Source organism: Brassica napus, chromosome C1, assembly GCF_020379485.1.
Source record: "Brassica napus cultivar Da-Ae chromosome C1, Da-Ae, whole genome shotgun sequence".
NCBI classification, from domain to species: domain Eukaryota; kingdom Viridiplantae; phylum Streptophyta; class Magnoliopsida; order Brassicales; family Brassicaceae; genus Brassica; species Brassica napus.
This window is the reverse complement of record NC_063444.1, coordinates 40,259,943-40,277,652: the sequence shown is the minus strand read 5'-3', so window position 1 is coordinate 40,277,652 and position 17,710 is coordinate 40,259,943. Positions and strand designations below refer to the sequence as shown.

Below are 17,710 nucleotides of genomic sequence, written 5' to 3'. Positions count from 1 at the left end.
TGAGAAAATTTCTTCGCCATTCCTACTAGCATCCTCTGCAACTTGTCTTGGACATCCCTCAGACTTGTCTCCAGCGACTCCAGGCGTTCTTTATTGCTTGCAAGTAGGTATTAAAATGGGCTCAATGGAACAACTCTATACCAAAATCTGTAGCCCTAATTCTGATTTTTGAAACATGACTAAAATGGCTATCAAAGATGGTTACAACTTGAGGTTATAGGGAGAAAACTCGTTTTTCTCAAATTTTAGCGGAAAAACTCTCTGCATTGTTTCTGTGTGGAATGATGAAGAAAAATGAAGTGTTAGAAGAGAAGTTTTGTTTGCTTTTCTTTCTCAAAAGATTTATGATTGTTTTTTAGTGTTTCTATGTGTACAGTAACGTCCATATAAAACTAAAATGTTTTGAGAAAGAAAAGCGAGCACTAAAAAGCAAGCACTGTACGTCAGTAAAACTAAAATGTTTCTAAAACTAGTAAGCTTAAAAGTGCACATCAGTAAAATGCTGTCACTTTTCTCTGATACATACAGTAACTTTCATACAGATATTTTCACATTCTAAAACTAGAAAGTTTGAGAATGTACAGCGGTAAAATAAAATGCAATCACTTTTCTCTGATATATATACATACTAGGGGTATACCGGCGATACGCACCGGGTTCGGATCTTTTGTTCTTTGTATATTTTGTTTTCTAATAAGTTAAAATTGGTCCGTTTAATCCATTTGATAGTGGTTATTGTCAGTATTGTGTTACTTTATTTTTTATCTGATTAGGCGAAAGAAGAATACCGTAAGTGATTTTATAGATTAGTATAATAAGAATATAATATATAGTTGATAGCTTGACAAAAGTAAACATAGTACGATGTAAAATGTACAGCAATGAATGCCTAATTAAATGGTTCTTACCCGAATAAGGTAAGAAACCGGAGAAAGAACGGTCCGAAACCGGTTTAAGAATAAAGACCGAAACGAGTAAAGAATCAAACAGTGACAATTTACAAAACCCGCCCCCAAATAGAAGACCCTTCGCGGCCGTAAACGATTTTGAAAAGGCGGTAGCGGCGACGGCGATGGCGGATCTCGTCCCACCTCTCGTGACGGCACAAATCGACGGCAAGCAGCCTAAAGCGGATGAGAAAGTTGATTACTCGAATCTCCCGTGCCCTGTTCCTTATGACGAACTCCACCGTGAAGCTTACAGTTCAGTATCTCTTATCCACTTTTCTCCTAGTGCATTCTATTGTCCTTCTTAGAGATTTAACTTGTGTTTTGTTTCCATTGAAATTGGTCAATTGATTCGAATTAGACACTGTTCATTGGCTACTCAGTGTATGTCTTTTGTCAAAATCTATGATAACAACTGCTTGTAATCTTTCGAATTGTAGATTCTGAGATCAGAACTTGTTCATGATGCTTTCTTTGATTGAATCTTTGTAGTCACATTAGTGTCCCTCCTTATGTTTTCTTTACTGTTTTGGTGAATCATTTTGATTTATGTTTCTAACTGGTTTTGATTATTCTTTGCAGTGTCTTTAAAGTCTGAAACTTTTGAGGGTTTACGTTTTGACTTTTCCAAAGGGTTGAATCAAAGGTTTTCTCTCAGCCACAGGTTAGTTACATTATGTTTCCAGGTTTATTGCTAAACACTTGCGTTTATTTGCGTCTATGATTAAGTCTGTTATCCTTTTTTTTTTATTGAAATAGTGTAATGATGGGGCCAACCGAAGTTCCTTCTCAGTCACCTGACACAACGATCAAAATTCCAACAGCCCATTATGAGTTTGGTGCCAATTACTTTGACCCAAAGGTAGCTTTTCTGGTGATTTATATATGGCCAACAAGAAGATATGAGAATGGCAAATATTAATATGCAGTTGATGCTTGTTGGAAGGGTTATGACTGATGGTAGACTCAATGCAAGAGTGAAAGCTGATTTAAGTGATAAGTTGATCTTAAAGGCCAATGCTCAAGTAAGTGCTTCAACTGGAGAATGTGTTTGTTCTATGCTGTATCTGGAATATTGTATTTATCATCCTTTTTTTCCCTTTCTCCAGCTGACAGGTGAGCCACATATGTCACATGCGGTGTTCAACTTTGACTACATGGTGAGGAACTTCTTTCTGTTTGAAATTTTCTTATCCGTTTGGTTCGTCTTGAGTTTCTTCATCTCATGTTTGTGTAGGGAAAAGACTACAGAGCCCAACTTCAACTTGGGAACAGTGCTCTAGTTGGAGCAACCTATATTCAGGTAAAGTTGACTATTGTCCCCCTTGCAATTTTGCAAATTTTTCCTCATGAAGTCAAATAGTAGATAGGAAAAGGGTTAGACATCTTTGCACTTATGCTCTCTTGCAGTAACGTAGTGATGAGAGAAGAACCATAACTCGTTCTAATCATCTTTGTTTTGTCATGCCTAGTTTTATGGTTATAAGAAAAGTTGTCTTTTTGTTTATTTATTCATTGTTCTCATTGTTTATTAATAAATTTTTGAACAGAGTGTGACACCCCGTCTATCATTGGGTGGGGAAGTTTTCTGGGCTGGTGTGCCAAGGAAGTCTGGTATAGGTTACGCTGCAAGATACGAAACTGATCAGATGGTAATTCGTCTTCTCAGTTAATTCATTACTACTCGTTTTCAAGCTGTGTTTGAACAACACTCTAAACAGTTTGTGTAGTACCTATCATACTAAGAACTATTCTTTACCAACAGGTCGCCTCTGCGCAAGTTGCTAGCACTGGTAATGTAGTTATGAACTATGTTCAGAAGATTTCCGAGAAGGTACAAACTACCTTTTATCATTGAGCTCATCTTATAACCGTTTTTACAAGAGTATAGAGATAAAACAAGACAACCTTCATTTTTAACCTTAATGATCAGGTTTCACTCGCCACTGATTTTGTGTACAACTACTTTTCAAGAGATGTTGTAGCTAGTGTTGGGTATGACTACATTCTCAGACAGGTAAATTTCTGGATTGTAATGGAACTGAAAAACAAGCAATAACATGCGTATTGATTCTTATAATCTGTGTGGTGTTGTTTCAGTCTCGTGTTAGGGGGAAGATTGATTCCAACGGAGTTACATCAGCTCTCCTGGAAGAAAGGTTGAGTATGGGACTTAATTTTCTTCTGTCTGCAGAGGTAACATAATGTTGTGCCTTGTTCGTTCATGTACTGAGACTTGAACCGAAGATTCTTGTTTGAAAACTCCTTTATTGGGTTTTTTTTCTTTTCTCACAGGTTGACCATAAGAAGAAAGACTACAAGTTTGGATTTGGTTTAACAGTCGGCTAAGAAAAGAAGCAGCAGCACGCAATAAAGCACTGGCTCTATACACGCAGCGCAGATTGCAGCGGTCAGCCGAGGGACTCGGTTTAAATTTATTATTATTTGTATTTCCCTCTCAAAATTTCAGTTTAGGCTTTTATTCATAAGGAAGAATGTTTGTGTTGTTTATTTTCTCGGTTTAGGATTCCTCTCAAAGGCATCCATTAAGAAAAAAGAAGTTTTGTTTTTACTTTTTTTCTTTTCTTTTAATACCAGTATCTTTAACTCATTACTATTTTTTATTTGTTTTTACTGCAAAAAAATCTATTCAAATAATCTCAATTTTTTATTTTAAAACAGAATTGGCAGTGTGAATGAAAAAAATTATTTTATAGAAAAAAGATTAACATATATTTTATATATTTATTTTGTAAATTTTCTAATAGAAATCAGTAAAAATGTTGGGACAACAGCAAAAAGATCTATTCAAATAATCTCTTTCTTATTTTATTTTAAAACAGAATTGGCAGTGTGAATAAATAAATGTTATTTTATAGAAAAATATTAAAATATATTTTATATATTTATTTTGTAAATTTTCTAATATAAATCAGTAAAAATGTTGGGACAATAGCCAAATACATCTAAAATCTAAAAATATTCTTAATGTATTTTATTTAAGGATGATTTTAATTTTACCAAATTTTGCTACTATTTTTTTAAATTTACTTTTAAAAATTAATTATTTTCATAAATATCTTAAATCGTTTATAAAACCAATCTCATCCATTAAATACTAATACATTAACAATAATCAATAAACCTTAAATCTAAATGTTAAACTATTTTTGATTAAAAGTATTTTGAAAAGTTTTAGCCGACTTATAGTATTTGAATCAAATTTCTCTTTATTTATTTTAAACAGTCTTTGTAGAAAGTATAGTTTTCTCTAATGTATGTGACGGTATGTCTTTAAAAGTGAGTTGGAATTTGGAAATAGTTAGATGGGCCAAGAGACGTAATCGTGGGCCGAGCAAAGGTAAACTTTTACCTTTTTTTATGTAACACTGTGTTACCTTTGTTTCCATATTTTTGATGGAAATGTAATTTACCAAAGCGTAAAAGAAAAACATTTCCTGTCTTCTGCTACGTCGTGTCATGAAAGATTATTGGGTTCACTGAGAAAGGAAGAAACCCTATGAACAGTGGCTTAATCTTTCTTCTTCTCCAGCTCGCTGATTCCTCCATGGTACTTCTCGTTTTGTTTTCGTTACTCTTCTTGATTTGGTGTCCTTGGCTGTTGAAATTGTTTCCTAATTACAGTGAAAAGGATTATGTATCATGCGATTAGCTTCATCTGTTGAATAATGCCAGCAATGTCTTGCGTCGCAGGCTAATTCAATTTCTGAAGCTCGAGTCAAGTTTAAGGAGACCCCATGATGGATCCTGATATTCAAATTAGTTCAGGTAGTAGTAGTAGCAGCAGCAGCAGCAACTGCAGTGGTAGTGGTAGTGATGACGAGCTCATTGGGAAAGAAACTAGTGGTATACTCTCTGCTATTATCTTTTTGTCCATTCTTGGTGAGGTTAGGTTTATGGAGTAATTCAACCCCCGGTCCTGTCTTTTTTTTTGTGTTTTTTTTTTTTTAACTCAGGGAGCAGTAGTTTTACTTCCTCTGCGGGTAATACTCAAGATAGTGGTGGATGTACGAATCATGCTTCTCCTAGTGGGAATGGGGTTAGGATACTCCCTCCTCCTTCTATGACGCATGGAACATCTGCTTCTCCTTTACATGATCCAAGCGATCCAGTGGACATGACTGGAAATGGAATTGGGGATGACAAGAATTCTGAGAGGCTGATCTATCAGGATGCACTACGGGTATTCAATTATTCATCATCAACTCAAATCTTCTCTTAAGAATGATACTTGAACACTTGGCTCTTCTTTTTTTGTGCTTGCATGTCTTGTTTGTGTCCCTTGTACCAGCTTTACAATTTTTTTGCTCTCTCTTGGTATGATTTCAATACTGATATAAACAAAAATTTTAACCCTGCAGAATTTGAATCAACCCAGGACAGAAGTTGATCTACCTCCTGGTACTCTTTCAGGTAATATCATATGCTTTATTGTTACCATTTATTGGCTTTTTGAAATTGGTTTGTATACTAAATATTATTTCTTTTTAGAAAATTGCATTGGCATGGATGTTACAAAAGGAAACAAGTTGTTTACACTGTTCAGGAGGGATATTAGCAGATGATCAGGTCACATATAAATTAAACTTTTTTTCTTAGTTAATATCTGTGGTTTTCCCCTCAAAATATGTAAGGTCTTATTTTTTTTTTTTTTTTCTAGGGACTTGGTAAGACAGTCTCGATGATTGCTCTTATCCTGAAGCAAAAGTATGAGTCGCAATTAAAGCCTGAGATCACTAGCAAGCAAGAATCTGAAATACTGGACCTGGATGCTGATGATGATGAGTCAGAAAATGCAAAGCATGATGAAAGTGAATGTCATGCATGACCACCAGAGCTCGAGGTTTCAAGCAATAGTGACACCATGGTTCTTCTGAGTGATGATGAGAATGGTAGTTCAGATATGGAGAATGCAAAAGATGAAGAAGCACGGGAACTTAATAGCAAGAAGAGACCAGCTGCTGGTACATTAGTTGTTTGTCCAGAGAGTGTTGTAACGCAGTGGGCAAGAGAACTTGATGAGAAGGTCTCTGATGAATCCAAACTCTCTGTTTTAGTCTACCACGGTGGTAATAGGACCAAAGATCCTAGTGTATTAGCAAAATATGATGTGGTTATCACAACTTACGCCATTGTTACCAATGAAGTTCCCAAACAGTTCTTGTTGGATGAGGATGAGAACGATGAAAGTCACAGCTTCTCCAACAGTAAAAAACGTAAAGTTTCTGTGAGTGCTAGTAAGAATAGAGGTTCTTTTGGCGGTACACTATCAAGAGTTGGGTGGCTCAGAGTAGTGCTTGATAAAGCTCAGACCATTAAGAATCATAGAACACAAGTGGCAAGAGCATGTTGCATTCTTCGAGCCAAAAGGAGGTGGTGTTTGTCTGGAGCGCCGATACAAAACACAGTAGATGATTTATATAGCTATTTCAGGTTCCTTAGATATAATCCGTACGATGTGTACAAGTAAGTCATTTTACCTTGGAATCAAGGCTCCAATTAGCAGAAATGAAAAACATGGTTACAAGAAGCTTCAAGCTGTTCTAAAGGCTGTAATGCTGCGTCATACCAAAGGTTCTCTTACCATCATCTCTCTATCACAATCTGATTAACATTATTCTGTGTTATCTTCACACTTATTAATATCTTATGTTCTGATATGAAGGAACACTGCTTGATGGACAACCCTTAATCAATCTACCTCCAAAGAAAGTTAATTTGAACAAGGTGGACTTTTCAGTGGAGGAGTTGTCTTTCTACAAGAAGCTTGAAGCGGAATCAAGGTTCTTTTTTCAGTTCATACTTGGTTTGAAATCGATGTTAGACTTTGTACCTGATAAGATGAAATTTTATATTTTCTGCAAGGCCTATGCTGCTGCAGGAACGTTGAACCAAAACTATACCAATATTCTATTGATGCTTTTGCGTCTACGCCAAGCTTGTGACCACCCACAACTTGTTCACCGATCTACCTCAGATCCTTATGGAAAAGAATCTGTAGAAGCAGTTCAAAGACTTCCTAAGGAGGCTCGAATCAACCTGCTCAATCGCTTAGAGTCATCATCTGCCATCTGCAATATCTGTAATGTAAGTGCAGAGTAATTGAGGGCTAGGATTAGCATGTTCTCTTAATATTCTGTTACATGTCTATCTGCAGGATCCACCAGAACACCTGTTGTTACGCTGTGTGGCCATGTATTTTGCTATCAGTGCATTTCAGAACATATCTCTGGTGATGAGAACATCTGCCCTGTGCGGTCATGCAGAGAATACTTAGGGCGTGATGTTGTTTTCTCTGAGTCTGCTCTTAGAAACTGCGTTGCCAATGATTTCGGCTATAGTTCTTCTTCGCAGGTTAAATCATTTTTTTCAAAAAAGCGAGTTTACTTCATCGAAAATCAAAGCTGTCCTAGACATCCTTTCCAGGTCACTGGTCACATGAAGGTGACAATTTAACCATTGTAGAGCCACCTAGCCAGGAACCAATAAAGACGCTAGTGTTCTCTCAGTGGAATGGTATGCTTGACTTGGTTGAGCTGTGTTTTGAGGAGAATGGCATAGAGTTCAGAAGATTAGATGGTACAATGAGTCTAGCAGCAAGAGACAGGGCTGTAAAAGAATTCAGCAATGATCCTGATGTAAGTTTTATAATATTTTTTTTACTTTTACTAAATCATTTCTTTGAGACATGGAATGTTTTATAAACAGATAGAGGTGATGCTGATGTCGCTAAAAGCTGGAAACCTTGGTCTGAATATGGTAGCTGCAAGTCATGTTATTCTTTTGGATCTTTGGTGGAACCCATCAGCTGAAGATCAAGCTATTGATCGTGCACATCGTATTGGACAAACTCGGCCAGTTAGTGTAACTCGTGTCACTATAAAAGACACCGTTGAGGATAGAATGTTGTTTCTTCAGGTATGTTCTTGCTTTGTATTTGATGTCCCTTTTTCATTTTGCATTTTTCTAAATTATCTTTTCAGGAGGAGAAAAGGAGGATGGTTGCATCTGCTTATGGTGAAGATCATGGTGGAAGCTCTGCGACTCGACTGACTGTTGATGATCTCAAGTATCTTTTTATGGTGTAGACCACTGAATTGTATGCTCTACCCGTCGTAGCCTTCTGCTTTAGTTATGTTGCATAGTACTACATATTATAAGTAATGGAGATTGTGGCTAACGTTTCTTGATCAAGAAGAAACCTCTTTTGTAATTGAACTTCGATACTGTGGCTCTCCTAGGACTTCGTGTTTGTTTTTGTGAGGCTTGAAGCCAGTCTAGGTCTTTTGTGTTGCGAAGAAGCATGAAATATGTAAATCTAAGAATCTATTGCTGGATAATTGATACCTTTGGCAGCTGATCATTTTTTTATCTTATTATGAATGTTTCTTACGTATTATTGGCTCTGTTATATAGTGCTATACCAAGCAAATATTAACAGCTTGCAGGTTTCACGTCTGTTTTGGAAACATCTATGTATTGTGAGAGATCCTTTATGTGTATATAGCTTGTTCAGATGAGGATGGTTTCCACTAATCAGGTCCGAGTAAATGACTCGACCAGCCTAGGTATACCGTACCTGCTGCTGTTTTTTCGGTTTGATGTCCATGCGTATCTTTGGTTGTGAGCTGAAATAAACCTTGCAGTTTAGAGAAAGGTATACATATCTGATGAGAAAATGTAGAAAAGTACACTCGGAGAATGTTGTAGACCAAATAAATGCAAATCTCTCGTGTTTTTATTGGCCGGGAGATCAGAAAAGGAACCAGTGTTATAATTAGGCGTGTGCATTTTATCCGAACCTAAATCCGACCCCTAAAACTTTAAAATCCGAACGATAATAATACCAAAATATATGATCTGGGTTTTATATTAAACAAGTTTGGATGCCAGAACCCAATCGGATATATCCGAAACCCAAAGCACTTCCCAAAATCATCCGAACATATGTATACCTTAACTTAAACCTTGCACCTCTCATCCTTTTTCATTGTAGCCGAACTTGTGCAGTCGGTTAAGATTCCCGATATTCCCGATTTTAAAGCCAAACCAAAAGATATTACTCAAACTAATCAAACTGGAAACTACAAAAATCTTACTCTTTTCGGCTTCTTCTCCACTCACGACAAAAAAAATATCCATTGATGACGAAAAAGAAGAAATCGCAGGTGATTCATCTTCTAACTTTTTTGTTTTGTTTGTGTTTAGGTTAGGCCATTCAGGATCAGTGATACATGAATTTTTTTTGGATTTGTTTCATGATTTAAGATTATAAGATGAATTTTTGGTTTGATCATTTTTGTTTGCTTGAACTATGTAATTTTGTGAAAAATACAAAAAAATTGAAGCTGACTCGAATTACTCGAATCCAAACTACAAATACCCGAACCCGATACAATTTGTAAAAATATCCAAACATGTTCTAAACTCCTATACCAAATAACAAAAACTTGAAATAACCGACCCGAACCCGAAGTCCACGCCCCTGGTTGTAATATGTAAATGACTGATTAGTGAAAGACACTATGACCCCAATTATATTTGTTTTGGGTGCACCGGACACCAATTATAAATAAATAAACAAATGACTGAAAACTGAAAGATTGATGCTGAGTAACAAACAGCCTTTATGTTTGAAGATGATGAAACATTAGTGTGAATCTTTAAGGTATCAAACTCATACAACTTCAATCCTACTCTATTTTTTACTCCAAAGTTAAACAAAATAGAATACCGAGTAAAAAATGCTCTAATCCTATTATATTTCTTACTCGATAATGATGTAAAAGATGAGTTTATTTCATAAATGAAGTAATTTATTTTTTGTTTGTTCATTATTCTATTATAGAATGATAAATGAAATAAGATTGGAATATTTTTACTACATATTCTATTTTACATTGGATATGCTCTTAACTTGAATATTCTTCGGCAAACATCAATATTTGGAAAGAGTAACGGAGCCTTCAATGACTTGGTCTTGGTCTACGTCTATTGAGTCATAGAAATATACAATCATCTGTCCAGGAAAAGGGATTCAACACCAAGTGGGCTACTTTTTCAATAACATAGGTGGAGACACAAAACACACTCATTTTGAAATATATTTTCAGACAAATTCTGCAGACATTGAATAGTTTTCTTTTTGAACAAGAGAGCAAAACTGAATTGGAAAACCCCAGTTTGGTTCAAGAACAAGATGTATTAGTTAATCCAATGCTCCAAAAGACAAGAGCTAAACTTCCCCCAAACCAAAGATAGTTCAATTTCAAGGTCTCACACCAGACTAATGATAAACGAAAAGGAGAAAGAAGCAATTGAAACTTGAAAGTACCTTGATCATCTCTTCGTGAGTGTGAGTCCCACGTGAGCATATGAATGAAAGTAGGAGCAAGGGTTCCGGAGTCTCCAGTGATTTCTGCTCTTGGTCGGAACCCCTAACCCCATTGGCGAGACCGCCTCTAGGCCAAAAGAGCTGCGACCATGGGCTTTCCTGCCTTCTAATTCAAACAGCTTCCAATTCAGTTCTTGTAGTAATTTAGTATATAATATAATCTTACTTAAGTTGTGCATGTTACGGTAAACAAAGAAAGCAGCTCTAGCTAGGAACCCAAAAAAGATTGCTGCTCCTCAACTAGTAAGAATTTCTTTGATTCTTTTTCTTTTCTTTCTAATTGTTTTTCAAGGCATTGTCTAAAATTTTCTAACAGTCCCTGTGTAATTTTATGAATAGTCATGTGTTTTGCTTGTGGAAACTGAACTCAAAGGTTGGCAAAAGACATTACATAAAATATTTGTGGGCATTGAAGGTAAAGAAGGCTTTTGAGTCTTATCCATCTTCTTCTTGTTAATTATTGATTACTCAAGAGGAAGTAGATCAGTCTTTAACTATAACTGCAATGTCGTTAATTCTAGGTTTAGCGTTCTCCATTGATGCACCCGACTGGTGGACACATGGCGAAGGAGCTAATCCTATGATGTTCACTAAGAAGTTGATGTTTTTACGTGGCCAAGTTGATCCTCTGGTCTTCATTAAAAAGTTATTTAGAGCCAAAATTTACGCTGTGCTCTACCGGATTGATTATGGACATGAAGAGAATCCACAAGGCATCCGGAAACCTAATAGTCATTTTCTGGTGATACATATATATTGATCTCATAACTTCACTGCTTCCAACACTATTCAATTGTTTTAGTTTTTAGAACTGTTTTTTTTTTGCTGCAGAGATTTAGATTCAAGATTGACATGTCAGAAGGAAGTTGGTACAAGAAAATCATCGGAGCTTTAAAGACAATCCAAGGTTTGCAAGTTTTCTCTATATAAGGTTTTGTTTGGTGGTTTTTTATTTATTTCTTAGTTCGATGTCAGGTGTACCATTTACCATAGATGCACCACGTCAGAAGGTATATATGTGTGGGAACATTGAAGAAGGTTTGCTCATGAAGATGTTAACGAAGAGTGGACTATGGTAATTTGAAGCCACCTCCCAAGAAAGTTGAGGCTAAAATATCAGATGGAACCGAGACACAACCCAAGAAAGACACAGCGCCTCCTCCTCCTGAGATTAGTACATCAACGAAACACCAAGCCAAAAACAAGAAACCTCGTGGTTTTAAAAAAAATTTGTTGTCCATGAGTCATGTCGTCATGAGAACATAGTATCTTTGTTTTAAAGAACCAAGGAAATAATTTTTTTTATAAAAAAAAACTCACTTTTATTCCAAAGTTAAAAAACATTGACTTGGTCGAACTGTGTTTTATCGAAAATGGCATAGAATTCAGAAGATTAGATGGCAGCAAGAGACAGGGCTGCCAAAAAATTAAGCAATGATCCAGATGTAAGTGATATGAAAATCTAAGATATATTTTCATAATCTTGAAGCTCTCTTAACAGTGAAAAGTCTGTTAACAGGTAGAAATGAAGTCGATATATTCACAAATTTGAATATACCGACCCCAATGTATTGGGGTACCCAATACCAATAAAAGACGAATGATAAATAAATGCCCTCATAGAGAAGTGTGATATGCTGAGTACTTAGTGAGAAGCTATAAATGGCCTCAAGAACAATGTCCTATAAACTAAAACAATGATCATCGATACAGTAAATGAAGAACTTGGGTCTAACAGGGAAGATTCAGAAGCTAAACATGTATAACATCAAATGCACATAGCATTTAATCAGATCAAGTGTTGGATAAGATTTATTGCTTCATCATTATCACCACCGCCTATATCAATTCACGATTAATCTGATTTAAAATCAAAGAATAAAAATAAAACTTCGCAAATTCATTTATGGGTGGGGGTAAGAAGATGACTCAGTGGTGGCTAGTAATATTAGGTTCGATTCTGCCAGCAAATTACTTCAGCTGAACTCAGAAGAGGGAGCGTTATATCCTCATCGTCATCTCCCCCACCACCAAAGCAATTTCAAAATTCAATCGAATTTTCAAAGGCAAAAAATGAACTGGTTTGGTTCAGAGGCAAAGCTGAACTCAGAGGATTTTTTATTGGATTTGGTTCTGTTATATTGGTTTGATTTGGTTCAGTTAAACTGGTATTTTCGTTTTTTATTTTATTACTAAAACCTAATCTATAATCCAGTTGTCGAAATTGCAAACTTTGGAACTTTGTTTAGAGATTGCACGTAACAAAGGAAATACCACTTCTGGCCATGTTAGCACGTTCTCGCCTGATATGGATTCCACGCTAGGTTCTTCAAATGCACACTGTTCAGCTAATCGCAGACACTGCAGACAACATCAGACATCATTACTCAAACCTTACTGGGAGATGCTTCTTTATCACTTTATAAAAGTTGACTGTTTATCTTGAAACACCCGCCCCTTCCCCATTTCCAACCGGGGTTCCTGGGCGCGGGGTTTAGGACACACAAGTCTACTTTCCCGATATCTCCGTGTGTCCCGTTTCTGGTTCCATGAGTTTCAGGTGCGTTTCATTTTTTACCATTGACATTTCCACTTATAGTTCTGCAAAAAGGAAGAGGGAAAAAGAGGGGTGAGTATGAATACTCAGTGAAGCGATTCTAGACCAGTCTCCCCCATGAGCTTTTATACTGCTCAATGCGAAACGAGAACCGACTAGTCACTACACCCATTTCTTAACTAGCTATTAAGGTTTCATTTCACGAAAAACAAGCAATGCAATGCAATGAACTCAGTCATCACTCAATTCACCCAATTCGGTTTATTATTTAAGACTCCAGTCATCCTAGAACTCTAGGACCTACACAGCTCAAGCGGACCATTCCTCCCCTTTTCTTGCTGCGTTCCTGTGGAGCCGCCTGCCCTGGTACACTCGGCATCCGGTTCTTTGGATGTAGTCTATACCTTTTGCAGTGTATTACGGCCCCTTCCCGCCAAGACTCGGCGTGACTCAATCTTACCGGCGCCTCTATTCTTAACCTGCCGTTTTTGAACGCTACGGCCGCCACGTTTTCCCATACTCCCCACCAGTCCCTCGGTGGTTCGTATTCCATTTCTATTCATTTCCCATACTCCCCACCAGTTCCTCGGTGGTTCGTATTTCAATCATTTAACTTTTCCTTTTTCTTTTATTTCTTTTTTCCTTAAACCCTTAGACTCTTTCTTACTTTCCTTTTTAGACGCCACCCGTTCTCGGTGTCACACTCAATCCATTTAACAATCATTCATAGATATCCTATCATTCATCTAACTAGACCGGTTAACATTTCTCTTATGATCCTACGTTCATTTCTTTCTAACCATCCTAGCTCTCAATCACAAACCACAGATCTTCAACCAATCAAACAATCAGTCAATCATCAATCATCATTAAACCCGTTCGTGTAAAGTTCTTAATCAGTATGAGAGTCCTGATGCAATATGATCTATCATCCTAACAACAAACAGGATCTAATCAATCCTAGCAACCCATTCAACAATATAAAAGAGCATGAAAGAGATCTGGGTAGAACACCTCACCTTAGCCTAGATCTGGATCTGGATCTGAAAATAGGGGGTAAGAGAAACGGGATCTGAGATCTACGACACCACACGGCCACCACCACCACTCGTGGCTGCTAACGGCAAGGAGAGAGAGAGTCGGTCGGGAGAGAGATCATGAGGAGAGAGAGAGGAGAGAGACGCGACGAGGAGGGAGAAAAGAAAGAGAGGCAGCGCAGGGAGAGAGAAAGATCTTCGACGGCTAGGGCTTCTGGTCTCCGGGATTTCTCTGCAGAGCTTCGCTTCAAAGTTTCTGATGGGAGACTAAGGGGTGGAGGCTTTGTATTTATAGGAGAAGACAAGGAAACCCTAGGGTTTTAATCTTAATGGGCTGCAGAGCGGGCCTTTCCTTTTAAACCACGAAAATTTTTTGGGTTTGAGTTTTGGGGTGTTACATATCTGATTCTCGACTACAAGTTATCCAACGTGAAGGTGAGGAGAAGAACACGTTTCACTTTCAGTTAACTCTTACGATCACCTTAAGCCAAGACCAGGAGGAGGTCCAGGACTATCAAAGCAATAAATGCTATCACAACAACCTAATTTTGGCATATGATGTCTAGGAAATATGACCAAACGATCCGCCTATCAGACCATCATTATCGCTGATCCTTAATAGGGGTTTTTAGTTAAATGAGTGATTCAAAAATAAATATAATTATAGTTACCGATCTTTAGTAAAGGATTTTGGCAACCTATCCTTAGATGGACGGAGATCGCCGGATCTGGCTCGTTCCGGCGGGAGTTTGTTACGGCTCTCGAGTTCTACACGATGGTGCTGGAGTCCCGGAGATTCGGTGAAGAAGGTCGTTGAATCGTTTGTCTGCGACCGAAGATCGCCGCAGCGGTGGAAACGACGGCGATCACCTTCCTCCGCTCTGATTTCTCCGCCGCAGCTCCCGCCAATCGATTACCTGCCCCGGCCCTACAATGGTCCTGCGATCACCTTCCTCCGCTCTGATTACTGTGTCAGACTAACATCTTTTGCTTTCTCAGATTACTAAAATTAAGCCTTTTGAAGTAAGAGTAAACTTTGGCCAAATTTTCCGAGGAAGAATCCACATAACGGAGGTGATTTTTCTTACATTACATCATTTTAGATATTAATGTTAAGACGAAAATTTGCTTATACGACTCAACTCTTGGTTGGATAGGTGAATGATGTTGGTACAAATGAAAAACCTTTTGCCAAATTCAGAGTTGGGCAATCGGGTGTCTGCAAGGGTTGTTGCAAAGCCCTGTCATACGGATAATAAAAAGAGTTAACTCTGGGACTCTGGGAGCTTTCTGTAAAGCCTGCAATACTTAGAGGTAATCCAAGAGAATTGAGTTTTTTTTTCATCAACCTATGGCCTATTGACTCACATTTGGAATATATATATCACAGAACAGTCACATGCTTATAGGTTTTAAACTTTAAAGAGTTCCCCCCCCCCCCCCCCCCCCCCCCCCCCCCCCCCCCCCCCCCCCCCCCCTAGTCTAATCTAAATCTTCCAGGAAATTGTGAGAAAGTGTAATTTGTGTAAATGTTTAGATCCATCTATTAAAAATGTTCTTTGATGCTGTCATCTAGCTGTTATGTTTGCAAAATTATTTTCAATTAGTTCAATAATTATAGACTAAGATCAAAAGTGATGAAATCCGTATGCTTTTGTGTGTATGTGTCAGACGTATCCTTGTGTGTATCTTACATGGTCTCCATATCTTTTTATGTTGCAATATCAATTAGAATTTGGTGAGCTGACTGAAGTAAGGGAACAACTTGAGTTTGTTTCTGGAGAGCTTGTCTGCGGTTATGTCTACAAAGTGGATAAAGAATGGGTTTGGTTGGCAATATCTCGCAATGTGACAGCACGCATGTATATCCTCTCCCCTCTCTTCTGTAAGTTTCAGTTTCTGTTTGTTTAAGTTGTGTGTTTGTTGTTCTGGTTATGTAATGTTTCTCTTCAGAAGTATGTCGAGTTTGGATTTGTTGTTCTGTTTCTGTTAAACTTGTTTGAGTGTATTATGTTTCTCTTTCTGTTTTTGTTTAAGAAGCATTGGGAGGGAGAAGATCAAGTTTCTGTTTCTGTTTAAGAAGCAGATGAAAGCAAAGCAAACCAGGTGAGTAGTTATTTAAAATTTTGAAAAAAAATTCTCAAGAACCTTTAACTTAAGAAACTAGCATTGGAGGTCCAAAATTAGATGTTTCTTAACATTAACTCTTAACTTAATTTTAATACTAAAATATTGACTAAGAACCCACTTAGGGGTTATTGCAATAAACATGATATGGGACATGGCAAGCTTATTAGAAACATCATATCCACAGTAAAATAATTACTCAGTTTTAACTAGTATTGCAATCAAATTTAACGTAATGATTGTCCCAAAGTTTAAGTTGATACTATTTACTATCAATTCCATAAACGTTGCGCCAAAAACCATGATGTGACTGTATCTGCCAGGGTGTGAAATAGGTGCCATGTACAACTGTCATCAGAGTCAATCAAATGTTGCCTTGTTTTCAAATGTCATTAGATGATAAATATAATGAAGGGATCATAATCATACTGTTGCATGTGATGGGAGAATTAAACCTCCAGGCTTCAACCAGCGATCTCTAGCTGTAATAACACTTTCCAGCATACATCACATCAGAAAACATAATACGAGGACGAGAGACCAGGGAGAGTTAAGGAAAAAAACATCCGCACATCAACATAAAATATTGTGTATATAAAATAAGGATATAACCTCATATAGGAGCATGTAACCCATCCACTCCGAAACTATAACATCAGCCTCCTCCTCGATTTCAACATCCTGAAGAAGAACGTTACAACAAAATAAGAATTACTAATTTGCTACGGAATGAGGGTTTGCCTACACACTTGTATGTTTCACTCAACCAATCTATCTCACTTGTATGCTAGAATAACCCAAATTTTTAAATACATTCATCTATTTTCGCATCTTTTTGTATAACGACACGAACTCTTTTCAAAACTCATATAGACATCAACCTTTTTTTTAATATATATAGACATAAAACTTAAGCATGTTTGACATAGCATGCAGGACCAACTCAGCATTTATCATAGAAAAGATATTATCTCCACTCTCCCATGCAAAACAATGACCTTGTCAGATAAACCGTTGGCTTTCAGAACTTCCTCTGCCTAGTGGTACCAGGATCGAGAATAACCAAAAAAAAAAAATAGAAGCCATTAGTATGAAACGCAAATGCTTTTCAACGCTAATAGGAAAAAAATTAAAATCACGTGCAGAACTAAAACACCAGACTCGTACTAAAACCTTAGATCAACTTAAGATTTCTTTCTTTAATCTGATTGATGTCAGAGGTGATACAATTACAAACCATGAAGCAATGAATAGATGTAGCTTTTCATTAAATTACAAACAAAGTTTGGGTCATGGTCAACTTAACTGTGAAAATATTAAAACAATAAGACATACTATCATCACACCCTGAACATGCGCCTACTAAAGGCCGCAATATGCACCAATTATATCAAAGAAATCTTTTTTCTATTCCAAGTTCAAGTTCAAAAAAACATGTTTTGGTGAAATTATGATCATCACTTTCACAAAAAAATGGAGAAAATAGAAAAGGACGAGATGGCCGAGAGAAATTGTTTACTGGAATAAGAACAATCTAAAATAAATACGTGGACTGCAATATCACTTGCATCAACAGCGTATACCTGTAAGAAAGAAAATAACCTTTTGTAAGAAACACATTAAGAGT

The 17,710-nt window shown here is 37.0% G+C and overlaps 2 protein-coding genes, 1 long non-coding RNA gene, 2 other non-coding genes and 1 pseudogene across 5 annotated transcripts; 4 read left to right on the top strand and 2 right to left on the bottom strand.

The window, feature by feature from the left end:
- The first annotated feature begins 999 nt into the window (after window positions 1–999).
- LOC106397790 (mitochondrial import receptor subunit TOM40-1-like) lies at window positions 1,000–3,558 on the top strand. The gene is made up of 11 exons (XM_013838418.3): window positions 1,000–1,202; window positions 1,530–1,611; window positions 1,707–1,809; window positions 1,877–1,972; window positions 2,057–2,107; window positions 2,185–2,250; window positions 2,498–2,599; window positions 2,713–2,781; window positions 2,881–2,964; window positions 3,048–3,143; window positions 3,243–3,558. Exons 1-11 carry the CDS (start codon window positions 1,073–1,075, stop codon window positions 3,294–3,296), a joined length of 933 nt encoding a protein of 310 aa, XP_013693872.2. The 5' UTR covers window positions 1,000–1,072; the 3' UTR covers window positions 3,297–3,558.
- A 218-nt stretch (window positions 3,559–3,776) lies between these two features.
- On the top strand, window positions 3,777–8,331 carry LOC106398987 (annotated as a pseudogene).
- Window positions 8,332–10,867: 2,536 nt separating this feature from the next.
- On the top strand, window positions 10,868–11,502 carry LOC106400303. The gene is made up of 3 exons (XM_022694276.2): window positions 10,868–11,104; window positions 11,194–11,269; window positions 11,338–11,502. The coding sequence occupies exons 1-3, from the start codon at window positions 10,868–10,870 to the stop codon at window positions 11,439–11,441; spliced, it is 417 nt and encodes a 138-aa protein (XP_022549997.2). The 3' UTR covers window positions 11,442–11,502.
- A 599-nt stretch (window positions 11,503–12,101) lies between these two features.
- On the bottom strand, window positions 12,102–12,195 carry LOC125581199. The gene has a single exon (XR_007318906.1). It is a non-coding gene; the product is annotated as a small nucleolar RNA snoR31 (small nucleolar RNA).
- Window positions 12,196–12,287: 92 nt separating this feature from the next.
- Window positions 12,288–12,385, bottom strand: LOC125581219. The gene has a single exon (XR_007318919.1). It is a non-coding gene; the product is annotated as a small nucleolar RNA R30/Z108 (small nucleolar RNA).
- Window positions 12,386–14,552: 2,167 nt separating this feature from the next.
- Window positions 14,553–15,977, top strand: LOC106397724. The gene is made up of 3 exons (XR_002655253.2): window positions 14,553–15,030; window positions 15,114–15,270; window positions 15,689–15,977. It is a non-coding gene; the product is annotated as an uncharacterized LOC106397724 (long non-coding RNA).
- Window positions 15,978–17,710: the final 1,733 nt, after the last annotated feature.